The sequence below is a fragment of the Pipra filicauda genome, unplaced genomic scaffold (assembly GCF_003945595.2).
Source record: "Pipra filicauda isolate LSUMZ 115617 unplaced genomic scaffold, ASM394559v2 scaffold376_size704792_pilon, whole genome shotgun sequence".
NCBI classification, from domain to species: domain Eukaryota; kingdom Metazoa; phylum Chordata; class Aves; order Passeriformes; family Pipridae; genus Pipra; species Pipra filicauda.
In genome coordinates, this window is record NW_024104505.1 from 526,875 (window position 1) to 545,720 (window position 18,846).

The following is an 18,846-nucleotide window of genomic DNA, read 5'->3' on the forward strand; positions in this document are numbered from 1 at the left end:
GGCTGCCCAGGAAGTAGGCTGGGGGTGCAGAAGAGTTTGGCAGGGGATACAGCTGGGACAGCTGACCCCAACGTGACCAAAGGGATATCCCATACCATATGACACCGTGCTCAGCAACAACAGTTGGAGAACAAAGGAGGAAGTGGAGAAGACAGGGACATTCAGAGTTATGGCATTTGTCTTACGAAGTAACTATGAGGCTTAGTGGAGCCCTGCTTTCCTGGAGATGGCTGAACACCTGCTGGTTCATGGGAAGAAGTTAATTAATTCCATATAGGCTTTTGGTTGTGCATGCCGCTTTGCTTTCCCTATTAAACTTCATCTTAGCTCACAAGTTCTCTCACTTTTTGCCTTTTGATTCTCTCTCCTATTCCCCTGCAAGGGAGAGAGTGAGTGGCTGGGTCTGGAACTGTCAGCCACAGTTAACCCACAACAATGTTTTAAAGAATTTCCCACATATCAGTACATCAAGTATTTTAGCACTGTACTGCCTCATGAGATTTAACTCAAACTGCAGTGAAAATAATGGGGTTTTTTATATAAAGGAGAATGTTTAGTTCAGTATGGGAAATATGGAGCTATTGGAGAGAGTCCAGGGAAGGGTTGCTAAGATGACAAAGGAACTGGAGTGTCTCTCTTATGAGGAAAGGCTGAGAGTTGGAACTCTTTAGCCTGGAGAAGGCTCAAAGAGGATGTAATCGCCATATATAAATATCTGAAGGAGGGTTGCAAAGAGAACAGAATAGGATATTCTCAGTGGTGTCCAGTGACAGGACAAGAAGCTATGGGCACAAACTGGAACACAGAAGGTTCCCTCCAAACATCAGGAAACAATTTACTAAAAGGGTGATCAAGCACAGGCTGCTCAGCAGGGTTGTGGAGTCTCCATCCCTGGAGACATTCAAAAGCCATGTGGACACAAACCTGGGCAACAGCTCTAGGTGACCCTATCTGAGCAGCAGAATTGAACCAGATGACTTCCAGAGGTCCCTGCTAACTTCCACTATCCTGTGACCTACCTGGGTAAATTTAAGTTGTACTTAATCTCATTTTTGTCTTTTGTCCTATTTTTTAACGTATCTCCCTATCATCAGTTGTGTGGTTTGCTTTTCTGCCCTTCATAAAACTTTACGTATCATAAATGCAGATGAAGGACTGTATTGTTGCCTGGATTACCTTTATAGGTTTCTAGATAGGAGGTAACATTCTTATTTAACTGTTACCATACTGAAAATCTGCAACTTTGCAATTCCAGTTCTTACAGAACTCAAGTGTTACGTGTAGCAATTTAGAAGACTAAAAAGATGAAATTTATCCTCACTGAGCATTCCCAGGGAAGTTACACTACAACATACAGTGGGTCACTCGTAATTCTTCCACTATTCTTTGCTGATCATGAGTTTGCAAAGCTCTTCTAGCAGGCATACCCACACCAGTACAACAACAGATATATTTTTATTTAAGTCCCACTTTTCACTTTAAAAGCAACCTCCATTCCCTACTTCTCATATAGCTGAAACGCAGGGCACAGGATGTCAGAGTGGGATTAGAGTACTACGCTGCAAGAAGGTGGTATATGTCTTCTGGAAAAGCCAATAATTACCAAAACCCTTAAAACCCCACCATTTTCCTTAGCCAGAGCCTTCTAGAACCACTACAACCATTTTGTGCCCCAATATGGGGCAGGGTCTAACCAAATATCTGACACCTTATATGCTGGATTAAATGAATTTGAGCGATCCACTTACATCCTTATACTCACTTCCAATCAAAGAAAGCAGCAAGTCTTGACTCAGCTTAGTTTCTTAAGATGCTTAACAGCGGCAGAGACTAGCACAGGGACACGCAAGGAAGAGTACATCTACATTTCAAAGTTAAAATCCAGGAACTCCTACCTATCTGCAAACACTTTTAGCTTCAGCCCTTACTTGCATCCTAACTTCTGAACACCATTACAGAAACATGAACATTACTGTTAGATCCACATGAGGATAGACACTTTTCTGTGCTATTTTTCAAGAGAAAAGCCTAGCTTTCCTTAATACCCACTGCCTGTCAACACATCCCCACTCTAAAGCCATACCTGCATCCCTGCTAGAGCCTGTTGGGCCAGCTTCATGCTCTTGGATTCCAGAGCCAGTTGAAGAGGAAGAAGACACTTCTCCCTGAGGAAAATTAAAAAAAAAAAAAATGAGACGTAAAAATGGAACTAAAAGTGGTATTCAACTAACATTCTAGGAAGGTTGTATCACTTTCGGTAAGATCACACTTGCATACAGTAATCAAAGATAATTTCACAACTCCGTGAAAAGCTGGCATGTTTCTTCACACACTGTTAAGAATGGTCTTTCAACTGAAATTTCACAAAACACAACTGTTAGCCCTCTGTGTGCATGCATGAATGTGCAAAGCATAAAGATGGCATTGATTCACAACTCACTAGTGGTCTTTCAACCCAGTGTGTTGAACATTACACTTCAGTCACTTACCTTCTGTTTAATATTCAAGTTTCCAGAAAAGTGGTTTCATAATCCACCTTCTATTAGCTGAGTTTTAGTCCATGGCCTGCTCTACAGTACAGTGTGCCCTGTTGTGTTAGCTCCCTTCAACTATAAATGGCGTAGACAAAAGCAAATGGACACTAACGAACTTGGTTTACACCTGAATTAGCATGTGCTATAACTATGACTTAGCTATACTTTGATTATAGAATAACAAAATTTTAATATTAAAATAAATTATTAATTAGGATATTATTTTAGATGTTTTTGACTCTGTGCTCAGATACTAAATTTATTTAATTTATTAATTTAAACACTGCCTGGGACTGTGACTTCTCTCTTTACTCCTTGCTCCTTATCAGAGAAGAGCTGCAGCATCTGATGGACATGTAGTAACCACAAACCCTTTAAGCAAATCCTGCTAGTTGGCAGGAAACTCATTCCTGATCAGAGATGCTCAGCCTATGTCCAACTGCAGCTCCCTGAAGATTTGCACTTTATTAGGTTACATATCATAACAGGCACTTATCTGTACATAGAGTCTATTTTTCACATTTGTGTAGACATATTTGCTTATGGCAAACTATTTGTGCCAGAGTCTCAGTACTTGTCTGCATTGAAGTTGTCTTAAGGGAGCGTTAGGTTGGATATTAGAAAAGGTTCTTCACCCAGAAGGTCGTTGGGTACTGGAACAGGCTCCCCAGAGAAGCAGTCACAGCACTAAGCCTGACGGAGTCCAAGAAGCATTTGGACAAGACTCTTGGGGATGGTCCTGTGTAGAGCCAGGAGCTGGATTTGATGATCCTTGTGGGTCCCTTCCAACTTGGTATATTTTGTGATGGCACCCCAAGGAGCCCTTTTGGAATCACATTAATTTCCTCTCCATGAAGACAATTGTGTGCAAGGTAAGAAGAAAACAATTCCTTGAGACTCTTCTTACCCAACTGGAAATTCTTCCTTCATAACTAGCTAAGGAGAAACCCTAGGGTAGAGCAATAGGATTACTGGAGGTTCAGAGGCATTGTCAAAGCTACCTAAAGTCATGCACAGTCTGCCCGTAACCTACTAACCTCACTCCAAAACAGTAAGTCTACAACCTGAACCTTCTTTTTAAATACATTTAAATGGAGATTACCAAACACTGGCCATTTCACCTTTGGGGAACCCACCTTGTAACTCATTCAGTGGATCCTGGTTTTCAGAGGGGACTGATTTTCCATTCCAAAAACCAACTCTATTTTCAGTTTGTTCAGTTGTTATTCCTTTGTCTCCATCTTTCCCCAAAAAACTACAAATCACAAGCTACCCCAAGGGGCACAAATCTGCTATTTGCTCTTTGAAACGCAACCTCTTCCTTTAATGATAAATTAAAGACTTGAAAGTCACAAGCACGGCTCAGTTAAGCAATATAGCAAGCTTCTGTACTTGGAAAAGATTCTTGAGAATCTGCAGGTCTTAATTTTTACCTTCTTTGCAGCTTGTGGCAACTTGTAAAAGGCCATTTGGCATAATGCTATGGGAATCTTCTAAAAAGAAATATGAATACTAAAGAACTTGAAGCAGACTACATGTATATCTTAAAATAGGTTTCTAACTAAAAGGTAAATATTTGCTCCATGAGATATTCTGAGAAACAGGCAGGCACAAAGCCCAGTTTTTGCAGAAGCTTCTTTCTGGAATGTTTCTGGAATCAATTTAACTAGAAGGACTCTTGAATCCTGTGAGCTTAGCATCCAAGACAGCTTGAATTATAGAACATCTATGAGATATTTCCTGTAAGAGTGTCATACAATCCAGACCTGCAAAAACTGCCAAAACATCTACTCCAGAGTTCAGATAGCAGTCCTCTAGCCAGTACAGAGCTGGCTACCACCTATGTATCTAATGCCAGCTTTGTTTAGACCTAAGAACATATATAGCCTGCAGGTAAACTGTGATAGCAAGGTGCCACAGCAATACATCTCTAATCCACAAATCACCTTTAAATGCTAACTTTTACATTATGACTTTGACATATTTCCTCTTTTAAAAAAATGTTCACTATCACCCTGTGGGGGAGAATCACACTTGAAATTAGTAGATCAACAGATGACAAAATAAGGCACCTTTGCATTAACCAGTACTCAATCATCCAGACACAGACAGGGAAAAAAAGGAAGGAAAAAAATCGCAACAGTGAATATACTAACTGCAGGGATGTTAAAAGCAGATGATTACTTAGACCTCCATTTCTTCAGGGCTGAACACCACTTTTCTTTTAGGCTTTCTACAGGTTGATGCAACAGCATATAAACATTTTGGGCATTATTAATACAGAACAAACTTATTCTCACATTAAAGTGGATGGAGACTGGGAGGAGAGGGGGAAAGGAAGGCAAAAGTTACTGGAGTGGATCCAGTTCAGTTTCATTATAATGAAGACAGGTGGGAGCTCCTACGGCTTATGTGTAGCTACCCTGCACATCAGCATGTTGCCTACCATCTGTCATCACATACTGCAATGAGCAGAGAACAATGAGAGCCTTGAAATATGCCCCAAAATGAAGAATAAAAAATGATAAACAGGAGAATGGAAATTAGAACAGATTCAATTAGATGAACTCCCCATCCTTGCTAAAAATGTTTAACTGAAAATCTAATTAAGGTTGCTGTAGACTGTGTTCCCACTGTATTCTTGGAGAAAATGAATTGCCATTGTGTCATTTCCTGTTCTTGTTACATACTCAGACAATTAAACCTTTAGCATTTCCATGCTAGAACTATAAAACACCTGCAGAGATACCTTGGAATGTTTGATTAGCTTGAGCACCTTCCACACTTCAGTTTAACCTGCCATTTAAAAGCATCATCTGATAGCATAAGAATACAGAAGCACATGGTAGACAATTCTCAGGAGAATGGAAGAGAATGATGTAAATTCAGTCAGTCCCTTCTAAGGTCTACCATTAAAAAACTGGATTGAATAAGGACACACAAGAGAGAATGCAGACCAGAATTTGGTCTCAGAGTGCAATGAAGTAAGGGACTGAGGTTTCCTCTTATACCTTACAGCCATTTTATAATTCCACCCTGTTTTGAGTGATCCCACACCATTGGATCTCATTGCTTATTGCACCGTCTGCCGTTCTGTACTGTTAAGTTACAATTCATTGAGGTTTTGTAATGCTACACGTAAGACATTCTACATAAGTGGCGTTCTCAGATTAAGCTGGTGCACAACAATATACTTCAAAACACGGTTAAGAATGTTTTCCATTTACATAATGTATAGAAACTAGTTGCACACTGGAACTCTTAAATTGCACACAAGTGTGGACATACATACACATACAGTTTTAGGCACAAATGCCAACTTAACCCTGAATGAGATGAGTCAAGTACAACACAGAGGGAGGATGAAAATAAGGGAGAACCTTTGACTTACAGAAGGGGAAGCTACCTGCCCAGCGTCAAGTAAAAAGCTCAGAGATAGAACCAAGCGCATAATCCAAGATCAGGCTGTGCTTCCTGAGCTACCCACTCCATGACTGTCAACTTTGCAAACGCCAGAATGAATCATGAGAATAAATAAATAATAAATAGCCTTTATATTCAGTACACTAGGTTACAATGACCTTTCTAGTTGTCTGAGTTTGCCGTGGCTTATCAACCTACCACTTTCCCTGCAGGTCTGGAACACAGGGTGCTATGACATGTCAGCCAAAACAGACTGTCAAAAAGGTCAGAGAAAGACAGATTACTATTTGTAAGTAGAAAGATCATAAAATTTTTTCCATTCTAATTGTAGTGAAGAAAGCCTTTAGTGAGAAGAGAATAATGGCTCATTAATTCATTCTCATGATAAAAACTGTAATGAAAATAGGAAATGGCCCAATCTTAACTCCTTCTTATTAGTGCCCGGAACACAGTCTCAGAATCTAGCTTCGGCTCCTTGATTTAGGAAGGGGGCACTATAAATGAGACATTTTTCCCTTCATGCAAATGGTGATAACCATCTTATTTTTAATCCCATTTCTGAAAATTAAAGATTAAAAATAAGACATGTCTCTGCATTATCTTCCCGCTGAAAAGTACATAGGCAAAGCGCAAAATTCAGAACTCCAGGGCCTTATCAGCATGCAATTTGCGTACCATAGAGCAATTCACAACCCAGTCAAAGAACAGATAAGAATTTAATTTGGTGCTGTTGCCATTTTCTGATACACTGTTTGTTAGGCGGGATAACAGTCACAGCCAGAGTAACATCTATGATTGAAAAGAGCTTCTCCATCTTGGCTGCTTAAAATGAACAGAGTAGCACAGTGTAATATTATTAGCCTCACTCAAGAGGAGGGTTGGCCCATGATGAAAAATAAATGGTAGAGATGAATTCTCAGAATTCTGGAGGTACCCATAGCTGTTACCCTTAAATAAACCAAACAGAAGCAAACACTGTCCTTACACAAAAGAGGATGATAATTTACGTAAAACAAATTCCAGTGCTGTATATATGAACACATGTACGTATAAAAGTAGAAACTTCCTGTGCGAGCTTAGAGAACACTGATAAAAGATTCCACTAACAACTTTATGGTTTATAATAGAAGTAGTTAAAATCTAGAGGAGGAACAGTAAATAAATATATCCTTTTTCAAGCAACAGCTCTTCAAGAAGGGAAATTTTAAGTCCTTGCTCATATTCTAGAGAAATGATTGATTGTATCTACTAGGGAAATACGATAAGAGTACAAAGAGTGTTAAAGTCAAGCTCAAAGAGAGGTTTGGAGTCCACAGTGCAAAAATATAGGGCAAGTTCTCCTGCCTCCACAATTCAGGAAGTCAAACTAGATGACAACACACCACTCCAGCACTAAAATTTGTGCCTCTGTGCAAGTACAAGTTTGTCATTAGTACTTATCCTATTGCTCTAATAGGTCTCTAAAAGACAAAATCTGAAGACTTCCAGCTAGAAACCTCCTTTTCAAGAAAAAAAAAACCAAACCAACAACAAATTATCTTTATGATGCTGTACCATTACAAGATGATCATGCACATTAGACAACTTGTTACAGTGCTACATAAGAATGAACAAGCACTCAGTGTTGCAGTTTACAGGTCCTGAAAAAAAAAAAAAAAAACAGTTGGGAGACTGTTGTCATACTGTGTAGATATAAATGCTTACTTGCTTCACCAGAGCCAAGATTTTACTCCAGTTACTCAAGCATAGAGGCACTTGGGTGCATGTTTCCCACGTAAGAGATTTGCCTCTCATGTAATCAGGTGAGGTTCCACATTTACTAATAACTAAAATTATAATTTCTAGCTGAAAGTATTTTCATTTTTCTGTCTCACCACTTGCATCTTATTTTTTTAAATTCTCATTCTTTTCTTCCCTACAGAGTACAAAACTCTGCTTTTATCCAGTTACAATGGAAGGCTTCTTTTCATCTCACTTGAGGTTAACTCTTCTTTCCATATCCGATTCTCTCACCTCAGCTGCTGACATCAGCTCTCTCTTGGGGTTCCCTCCAAGTCAGTATTTAATTTTTCCTTCCTCTTTGTTTTATGTATTCACTCTTCCCTTCAATCTATTTGCTTTTCATACCAAGACACAAAGTAATCACTTCATTCAACACTTAAACCAACCTGCCTTTGGAGGGATGTATATGAGTTGCGTAGCAGAGGATGTTTAACGACACAGCAAAAAGGAAGAGAAGAATAATGCCTAATTATTTTAGATACAGTTTCTTAGCTAGAATTTTAATAATTTTTTTTCAACCTGGAATATTGAATGACACTGCAATTTAAAACTGCTTGTTATTAAAGCAGTGAGATAATGGCATTTCTAATCTTTTTTATTTACAGACTTTCCAAGATAAATGGATTTGCCATTACAGAAGAAGCACAGCTCTACTTATGGAAAAGCAAACATGAGCAATTTAATCTTCCAGCCAACCTCATGCAGCCAAGGCCACAAAATTCATACAATTGTAATTAAGTAGCTCAGCACAGTCACTCAGCTGGAGAGCGCTTCTAAGGTCATTTGTTTCTTTGCTATACTGGCTAATAACATCTTGATTTCAACACAAACACAAAGTTCCTAGATAGGACCCTGACAGTGTTGTCAAGATGAAAACAAAACAGAACAAAGCAAAAAATATCAGCACAAGGTGTGCCTTTACTTGAGAGGAGAGGAAGAGAGACAACAAAAGACTCTACACAATATTAAATAGACAAGGCCAAAATAACAATCAGATGCTGCCAGTCTCCAAAGCTCCCCTCTCTCTGATACATTATCATCACTCTCCCTAGAACAACCCTTACAGACTTTTGCCCTTTGTGCACAAGCTATCACAGTAACTCTGCTCTTAAGGAATTTCATGACATGTAAACCTTACAAGATCTTAATTATAGAGCAATCTGTATCCTTCAGGTGATATTCTTTATTATAATTTGAAGTACAGCATGAAGATGAGGTGAGAAGCAGAGTATCCATCCTTAGTGTACACCTCCTGCCCTTAAGTAGAGGACATGCTGGAGTGGCTCAGCCTACAATTTTGAAAGCTTATCAAACTAGTCCATGAAACTTCTCTTCCCTCTACTTGGTAAGCTTGGAAAGGAAGTTAAGGATTTTTCCCTGAAAATAACAAATAAAGTGTCTTATGAAAATTAAAATTCCAGCAAGAGAAGTTTTACAATGCTGGGACTAGGTAGAACTGAGGGAACAGAAAAGAGACATAGAGATACTAGAGCATAGAGAACTTGCACATCACCTTATTTTCTCCATCACAGTTGGATGGCCTACAGCGAGTTACAGAAGTTTGATGAAGAAATGGGAGAATGAGATACATTTCTGGTCATTACTGGTTACATTTTGAAGATCAATGCTGCAATCTGCAATACCATTCAACTTTCACAGCAGTTCAATGCTAAATCTTGACAGACCTAAGGCGTGGTTGTTGAAAAATATCTCCACATTTGCAATGTATTACGTAATTTTATACTCACTGCACCTCAGCATATTCAATTTCTTAAGCAAACAAACATTCAAGGAAATGAAAGGTAGTGAATTTCCTGCAGCTTTGTTACTTTTCATGGAAAGTAAATAAAAGAAATGTCAGAAATTACTTATTATTCCCACTAACCCTTTTATTTTCAAAAAAAAGAAAAGTCATGACTTGTACAGCATCCTACAAAGACCACGGCAGAGTAAACCATCATTCAGTAGGAAAACAGTCCTTTCAGTTTCAGTGCCACTTTTCTTCCATCCCCTGGTTCCTGCCTGCCCCCCAACAATATTTCATTCTCTAAGGCAATTATAAACAGCCTCATGATGTTCTCATTTTCTTCTCTTCTGCAAGCACTAAAAGTAATCAAATGTTTAAAGCAAAGACTTTAAACACGTTAAATACACTGCTATCCCATTATCATCCTTAGACCCTCAGGGCAATATTTCAGTTGCATTTGTTGTTAGAAGTTAGACAAACAGCTAAAACTACGGCTGCTCTCATCCTCAGCCCTGCTCAGATGCTCTCCACTCCCACCCTACCAGCTCAATGAGGAAAATCAACTCTAGCCCAGCAAAGACCAGCACACAGTGGACTTTTGTCATAAATGTAGAACGAATTTCTAGAAGAATCTATAAAAGGAACATAGACCCAAGGCAGTGGTGACTATTAAGGTTCACTACCACAAAGAATGTCAGGAAGGGCAGAAAGATAGTTTCAGAAACAGCAAGCACTGCCCTTAAAAAACAAACAAACAAACAAACAAACAACAAAACCACAACAATAAAACCAAACCAAAAACCCTCACAACAAACCCACAGGTAAGTGTAGCAGAAATCATGCACCTTTGTCCATGACAACATTAAACCTTGCCTTGCTTGATACATTCATGAGTCAATAACCCTCACTAGCAGGTTTTTAGGGACTTCTATATCTAGAGGCCTTCCAACACTTTTGAAATCTTGTCTTGACAGCAAGAGTTCAGACATGCACTACAGAAACTACATCCCTTTCCTCTTCAATAGTGTTGTCTTTTCAGTCCCAGAACAGATGCAAAGTTTTGCAGAGATTATGTACCTGACCATCAGAAGGGCCACTTACATATCCCAAATTAAACATGCAGATTGATTCAGATACTATATTACACAGTGCCACATTGTCTTTCTAGACACTGATCTCCTCCCCTCACCTACTCCTCAACACTAGAACTGGGAATGCAATATTTTAAATCAAGACCAGTACATATACACCATTCAAAACACAAAACGGGCTACATAAATGCCCCCAAAAGTCTGGATTTAGGCTGTAAACTGCCAACACAAAAGATGAAGCTCAACAATCCACTCTGCAACTAGAACCTCTTCTTGGCCACACGCCTGCCAGGGAACTCATAATCATTTGCTGAATGCCAGACAACGACCATGTAATGGCTGAGCAGCATGAGTCACCCAACAGTCACACTCAGGAGGAAAGCATAGGAGCACTTAATGCCAGGTGGTTGTGAGAGCAAGAGCTGGAAAGAAAGTGTTTTAAAAAAGCAAAAGAGCAAAAAAGAGAGTGATATGCTAAAACCACTCCTCAGAGAAAGCCATTCCTCCCCTCACAATCACTATTTCTGGTCAGAGATCTGCTGTATGTATAGCTTTTCTCTCCCAGCAGAAAGAAACTAATAGAAAATATGAACAAAATTAAGAAATGGGAAAATACAAAAATGATGAAATCATAAACATTTCTTCACAATGGAGAAGCCAAAACACATCTCAAGACTCAAGATTCTTTAAGTGGATGAATTACCTGCAAAGCTAAGTGGATTGTAAGTCTCAATAGCATTGGTGGTTTGGTGATGATCACACCACAATTACTGCTTTTATTATTTGTTGAGTACATGTAATGTAAAATGAGTGAGCATGTTGCTTTATTTAAGAGTTTATAAGCTATATATTTCTCAAGAAGTATGTCAAATGCAAAGATAGAGATGCAAAAATAAGCAGCAGATTAGAACTACCACTTTTATTCCCAGATGCCCATGACCACAAAAAAAAAATGCAAGGAGGATAGATATGTCAGAGTTCACCTAAGTTTAAGACATATGTTTGTTCCTGACAGCTCTTCATCACACTGCCTTACTGAAGTTCCCAAACTGCCCTCAAGAACTAGTGGCAAGACAACTACTACTGGGACACAAACAGAAGAGACAGAACTGGATGTAAGCTGGTTATTACAGAGGACCCTGCTCTTCACTGACTTCTGACTTTCCAGGTGTATTCTCCAGAAATACTGATCATTTTTGAAGGGCCAATGTGAAATACAAGAAGGATTCAAGTGAGACTTTCTGGCACAGCACATGATGTAACCTGCATTCCTTCTGAAAAGAAGCTCCCTCAGAAGTCCCAACCAACCTCCTCTTAGCAGCACTAAGTCTGTGCTGGTAACAAGCCACTAAGTTTTACATAGCCTATAAGGCATGACTTAACTTCATAAAGCGTTTCAAGAAACTCCAGTAAACCCAAGTTTTTTCAAAGCGGTATGTGGCTGGCAAGCGCTGTCTAGCCTCTTATTTTATTCTCTGATATGGTGATAATCCTCATGAGTATTAAACTGCTCTGATCAAAAATTCTTTTTCAAAGCTTATTTTCTTGTGTCTGTTCAGTTACCCTTAACAGGTCATATTTCAGCCTCTAAAATCACAGTAGAGGAACTGGCCGGGTATTAGCCAAGGAGAGAGCCTTATTCAGTGTATATTGTTGGCCTTAGGGAAGAATTTGTCATCTTGAAAATACTGAAGTAAACAGAGCCCAACTTAGTAGCAAACAACTGTTTGCCAGCAGACAACTCTTAAGCTATTTTCTGTGTGATCAATTCACCAATTAAAACACGAGCACATCAATTCCTTTTATCTAATTCATGATTTAAGTCATCCATCCAGCCTCCTTAAGGACTTAATATATATCCAATCTTTACAACTCCTATTCAGAGAAAAATATCATCATACGAGGCAGGTAACAAGAGACTAGTTACCAATAGATTATGTGACTCTCCCTCCTCAAGAATTCACAGAACATCTACAACAAAGCTTTGAACAGACTTCAAGTAATTTCCATCTTGATCCACTTTAATCTTTGTTACTATCCCAGACCTTGCCCAATACTCTGATCATAAGCTAAAAGTCCCCAAAAGTCACACATATTCCTATCTCAAGGCAGAGCTGACAAGACTCTGTGGGAAACTCCATATTTGTTGGAGATTTCTATTTCTTTAGGAAGTGAGACATTTAAATAATGCCCCTCACTAGAATTAATATGCAAGGTCATTAAGTGGGATTTGGATTCATAAGTCCAATTAACATCAAAGGAAGTGGAACAGCAAAATAGTCTGATTTAGTTCCCTAAAGATATACCCAACAGATCTCTATCAAACTAATTAAAGAATGACATTCCAGGCTGAATGTCCAGTCACTGGGACTCCTTTGGGGCAAAAGTACTCCAGGTGCTCCCAAACATAGCAGGCATGTGTTATGTAAACTGCTACCAGACAAGTGCTAGAAACGGCTCCCATACAAATGCTGAAACTAAAGCCCCTAATTAACTGCACACACATCAGAGAACTATAATGTGGTCTGCCTGGTGTTCAGTAACAAAGGTCCAACACAAGAGAGGAGACTATGGATAGGTCAGGAGCAAGCCAGAACACAGAAATACTCTACCTCAACACTATTTGTGGAGACAAGTATGTAGCTGATACAATACACGTTAAAAAACCCTTGAACTCAAATGGGTCATAGTCTGAGGAAATGCAAAAAGATACCTTGTCCTCCCCATTCTCACACTAGGATCACGATCTTACAAGAAAACGTTATGAAGAACCTCTACTCATCTGGAACTGGGGTGTCAAAAGCAGCAAATGGCTTTTCTTTTTATAATTAAAAAAAAAGTGAGTATACAGTTTACACACTCTCATTCTTGTGAGCAGTCTTCATTCTTCAGTTCTAAAAGGAAAAGAACTTAAGCAAGGTCACAGCCAACCTGTTAAATGGCAACAACATAACAACTCACTAGTGGAAGCAAGACACTGCTTTGTGGAGAAACAGAACAATACTGACTAGAGTACTTCCTTGATTCACTATTTTTTAACCAAGCCAGTATCTATCTCAACTGGACATGGAAGCTCATAAATCTGTTCTCCATCCCTATGCAGTATGGATGTGCCCTAGATCAAGAACTTCCCAAAATACCCTGTAAAGAAGTGCTGATGTCCTTTCTTTATATCTACTATATTCTAAGGACACACCAAACTTTACTACTAAATAGGCTGGAACATCCTCCCCCCAGATACAGTACTCAAAATTCAGCTCATTAATACATTTTTTCCTGAACTTTTTGCCACACTGCCTTTAACACTTGCAGTACGTTGTTGCTATGGATCTCAGATCTGAGTTGTGGATTAGGGTTAATTAATGGAAAGATTCACTCTAGTTCTAGTATTACAGAATATTCCAGAACACATTCCCATGCTCTGTTACTACACTCAAAAATATTATAGCAGAAAGTGTGAAGCACAGATGCAGATTCCAAGTGGATGAGCAGCCAGAGGCTGACCTGCATTACAGCAGGTGATACAACCTGCACCTGATATAAGTCGAAAGCAGGAAAGAGGCATGGTTAGAATGTCTCCATCCTGTATCTTGGCTGTATTTCTGGTCATAGCCGCCACTTTACTTTCAAGGCTATTGTTTTCTAGTGTTAGGAACCAAGCCATTAGAGTGCTGCTCTTTAACTAATACCAAGCAAAGAAGAATTTTTATCTATTTTGCACATCATGCAGGTGAACTCCAGCCCAAGATGTGGCTCAGTGTGCTGATCTGGAGCCTGGCTGTAGCTTATTATCAGAGAGGGAAAAGTAAGTTCACCGACAGGTCCCACGACGTCTGAGGATGTGTGGCAGAGACTTACCAAGAGCCCCACAACAAAAGCTTTTATTTAAATTCTCCCGTGTACCTTCTATTTTGCAAAACATTCAGTAATAATGAGTGCATTGTTACTGACAAGTCTAACGTTAAGAGTTTACTTCACATGGACACCTGTGAAGGCTTTAGCTTTATTTAAAATGATTAGGATTTACAGAGAAAAAACGCCCCAACTAAACAAATACATCATTAAGAACACTGGGGGAAGAAGAGAAAAAGGTAGACATAAAGAGGTAGTAGGCAAGTGAAACAGGAAGTAACAGGTAGTAACGTGGTAATAGCTAGTTAACTAATTCACAGGGAATGACAATAGCACTTAAAAAGAGAGACCATAAAGATAGAGGCTGATAAAAGGGAAGATGAAGAGCCAAGTGTTCTCCAGCCACGGTGACAAGTAAACGTAATTCTAAGGGAGCTACTGGGAATTAGTCATCCAGCTGTTTCCAGTCTATGTTGGAGATGCATGTGTCTGGCATTGGTTATGTCAGACCTGTGCTACATCCATCCCTCACTTCATTGAGGCCTTTTGTGGACTAGAACTGACAGGATTTTAGAATGGCAAAAGAACTGCTCTTATACCTTTCCTATTTAGTGACTGCTTGACTGAGAGTAATATTGTGATAAAAAAATGGCACCTCTGTCAGGAGCTCATAATAGATATCGAGGAGGACTACAGGACAGGCCACACATCCAGCAAAACTCCTATATACTCCTATATACTCTTTTATAAAAACTCAATCATCTCTGACTAAAGTACTTCTGAATAAAAAGGGGTACCTTTGCATCTGATAGACTTCAATCAATTTCTTCCATGGATTTGTTGAGGTGCTTTTTGCACTCATGTAATTTTTTAGCATCCATTATGTTCTTTAATAAGGTAAGCCTAAATATTTCACATCTGAATGATTAGGCTGTGTGAAACAACATCCTTGTTTTAAACAATGTGCTTGCTAGTTTCTTTTGATGATTCTCAATGGTTCTGTCAGAAGGGACAATGAATAATTTTGCATATCCACTTACTCCATAACAATCAGAATTTCCAAAATGAGATCTTGTGCACATCCCCCATTTTATAGGTGTACAAATGGAGGCAGGAAGAAGGAAGAAGGCTTACTCAAGATAATCTAGTAGGCTAACAGAAGAAGTAGGCATAGAAACTGCATTATTTTAGTTCTTAGTGTCCTAGCTATATAATAACTTTTCAGTTTCCAGAATTTTTATTTTCAGTAAACAAAAACTGACTTAGATTTAAAAGAAAACAAACACACTGAGAAGGCTGGGAAACATTATCATTTATACTGAAAGCTGTAATTTAGAAGGAAAACTCTTCAGACCGTCAGGCAGCCTTCCTTTCTAATCAATGTCACCTCTATACATACCCATTTTAACACATTTCATTCATGACCAGAGGCCAAGGGATCATCAGAAAGTTATCCACTACTATCAGCATAGACACATATATCTGCAAACTAAAGAAATCACAAAGATTCAGCCCCCTCCCTTGTTTACCTCACTTTTAATTCAATTTTTTGCATCAATTTTACAAATACTGACAGCTCCACAGGATTCAACATTAAATGTTCTTACCTTAGCTGATATGGAGGTATCTTGATAGCAGCATCGGGAGAATCCAAGGTTTCTGTATAATCAAAGGAAACAACAGGGCTTTTAAAAGAAACTTCTGAGTTCAACCACAGTAATACATCTGGCTACAATCTCTGAACTAATGATCCTAAAGTTTACACCTACTTCAGCTGACAAAACAAAAATCACTGCTGCTCCAAGTCCACAAAACTTTGCATAAATTTGTCAGGAGCCTGAGTGCCCAATGAAAAGGCATGGAGTACCATCTTTTCCACTTTCACATATCAGCACTTCGGCAGCACAGATACTAAAACTGGAACAGTATATGGGATATTTGCATGGCTTCTGTGCAAGAGTAACACACAATTAATGAAGCAATCCATGGAACATCAAGATGAAAGGCCAGTAATAAGACAGCAACAGGTATGAATTATCACAGAACGCTGTAGCTATGTATGGAAGAAAAATAAAAATTTGAAGTAGTTGAAAGTATCACAGTTATGATGATGTAAGTTAGGAGTCTTGCTGACGAGTGCTCCAGGTTCCTAGCGTCAAAAAACACTTCAAGTCACAAACAATCTTGCAAAATGGGTGGATGCTGAAATGCATCTAAGCTTGTATTCCCTTAAAAAATGAACTCGTTATACTGATCACTTGCATTATACAGCAAGGATAAAAGAGCTCATGGAATCCAGTAAAACAAAACTCCTAGCTTTTAAAATAGATTCCCGAACACAAGCCAGCAGTAAAAACTATGCTGGATTTTTTTTTTACGATGATTTAGGGGAAGGAGGATGATTTAAGGAAAAGACAGCCCCCCCCAAACATACAGGGAAAGTGACAGCTACTGATACCCGTATCTGCCTGGCAAGCGCCACGAAACAGACCGAGGAGGTGGGGAGGGCGAGGGACACGGATATCCTCCGGGACCGGTAGCAGGTGCCACGGCCTCTTCCAGCAGCGCGGAGCTCCCGGGCATTTTGAAGAGCCCGAGGCGCTCCGGTCGCTCCCCACTCGCCGGAGGCTCAGCGGCCGGCGCGGAACAAGTTTGCTGAGGTCTCCCTGCCCCCGCTGTTACAAAACCTCTCCATCACCGGCTCCTGCCCCGCTCCGCTCCCCGCGGCAGCCCGGCCGCGGCGGGGTCAGCCCGCGCCCCCCGCCCCGTACCGATGGCCCAGGTGCAGCTCTCCTTGATGGCCCTGTGCTTGCTCCCCGACGCCTCCTTCTGCAGCTTTCGCAGGATTTCTTCCATCTTGCCTCCCTCGGGATCTTCGCCTAGCCGCGGGGGAAGAGAAGCAGGCGGCGAGCAGGAGGAGGAGGAGGAGGAGGAGGAGGAGGGCGGTGCGGGCGGCAGAGCCGTGCCGGGGCTGCCCCCGCCGCAGCAGTGCCTACGCGGGAGCGGAGCGCGGCATCCCGCTGCCGCCCCGCCGCTGCTGATGAATCACGCCGAGCTCCATGGCGGGGACACGTCAGTTGTTGCCGCTGCGGAGTCCCTCCTCCTCCTCCTCCTCCTCTCCCACCCCGGGCAGGCCCCGGTGGCGCAGCGGGGCTGGGGCCGGGCCTGGCACTGCCCACGGGAGCACAGGGACTCCCTTCTCGGCGGGAGGGCGGAGAACCCTTAGAGCAGGGCCGGCGCCGCCAGAGCCGGACCCTGCGGCGGCAGCAGCCCCGCGGGAGGCGCACGGCGCGGGCAGGCGGGTCGCCATGGCGACCGGCGGCGGGGGGCGCCGGCAGCCCGGCCTGCCCGCCCCCGGGCAGCGGGAGGGGCGCGCTGGGGCCGCCTGCACCTCGGACTCCGCGCGTCCAACGGGGCACTCGCGGGGTCGGGCGGAGGTGCTGCTCTTGCTTTCGCCCGGCCACCCTGCTGCTGAGCGCGGCTCGGGACTGCAGGGCAGGATTCCTGCTCCCCAGCCATGCCAGCCTGGCTCTCCGCTCCCGGCAGCGCTGCCGCAGCGCAATCCCTCCGGCCCGCAGCGTCCTGCGGAGCCGCGGGCGCTGTCGCACCGGGACAGACACAAGGAGCCAGGCCTCCACACCGCCGTGTGTGCCGGCTCTGGTTATCCCCTGAAATGACTAGAGTCAAATAAATGGCCGTGTGCCCTGCGGGATCTACGCCTCTCTCTCCAGCTGGCAAGTGCAGAAGGTCACGACTTGTCACTTGTCTGTGCCTTGAAAAGAACGCACACCCATGTGCCCCCCATCAAGCCATCCCCCAGGCGAGAAAACAGCCACTCTGCTAGCTCAGACAGTCCTCCTCACGCTCGGAATGCTTCCTACCCACCAAACCCCCTGCCTTCTTCAGTGTGCTGTTCTTTTGCCGTATCTCTAGTTTATACGGTACTTGCCCTTTTTGTGACTGCATCGGTTAATTGAGTGTTACAATGTCGTTGTCTTCTTGCAGAATCTCTCTAAAAAGATACAAGAGGACAAGCAGACAAGGAAAAAAAAACCCAAACAGATAAGAAGGGCATTCCAGGTATCAGCTGGCAGTATTAGCGGTTATGTCTCCTACTGCTAATTGGAAGAGTACCAATTGTGAATTACCAGGCAGAATATTGGCACCTGGTGAATCAGCCATAGCATTTCCCACAGGATATTGGGCTCTCAAAGGCTGTCCCTTATCCAAATACTTACAAGGGCTCATCCTGTGTTCAGAAGTATGATGAATGCATAATCCATAGTCATCTTTTAAGGCCAGAATATAAAACTCCTCTCTGAAGAAAATGATTTAGAATGATGCCAGAAAGGTCTAGAGGTGGATAGGGAATGCCTAGTGCTACAACAGTAAGGATTAAAAAACCCAAACAACTCAA

At 41.4% G+C, this 18,846-nt stretch overlaps 1 protein-coding gene across 4 annotated transcripts in view; it reads right to left on the minus strand.

Moving 5' to 3' along the window:
- Window positions 1–17,674, minus strand: part of ARFGEF3 (ARFGEF family member 3) — a 90,504-nt gene extending 72,830 nt beyond the window's left edge. For 3 of the 4 annotated variants that reach the window (XM_027721018.2, XM_027721003.2, XM_027720994.2), the window contains exons 1-3: window positions 17,201–17,674; window positions 16,037–16,088; window positions 2,084–2,165 (exon numbers count right to left, since the gene is read on the minus strand). In XM_027721018.2, coding sequence (XP_027576819.1) covers window positions 2,084–2,165; window positions 16,037–16,088; window positions 17,201–17,285 — 219 coding nt within the window. In that variant the 5' untranslated portion in view covers window positions 17,286–17,674. The remainder of the gene's footprint in view (window positions 1–2,083; window positions 2,166–16,036; window positions 16,089–17,200) is intronic. The other variant, XM_027721012.2, reaches the window with a different exon arrangement.
- Between the last annotated feature and the right edge of the window lie 1,172 nt (window positions 17,675–18,846).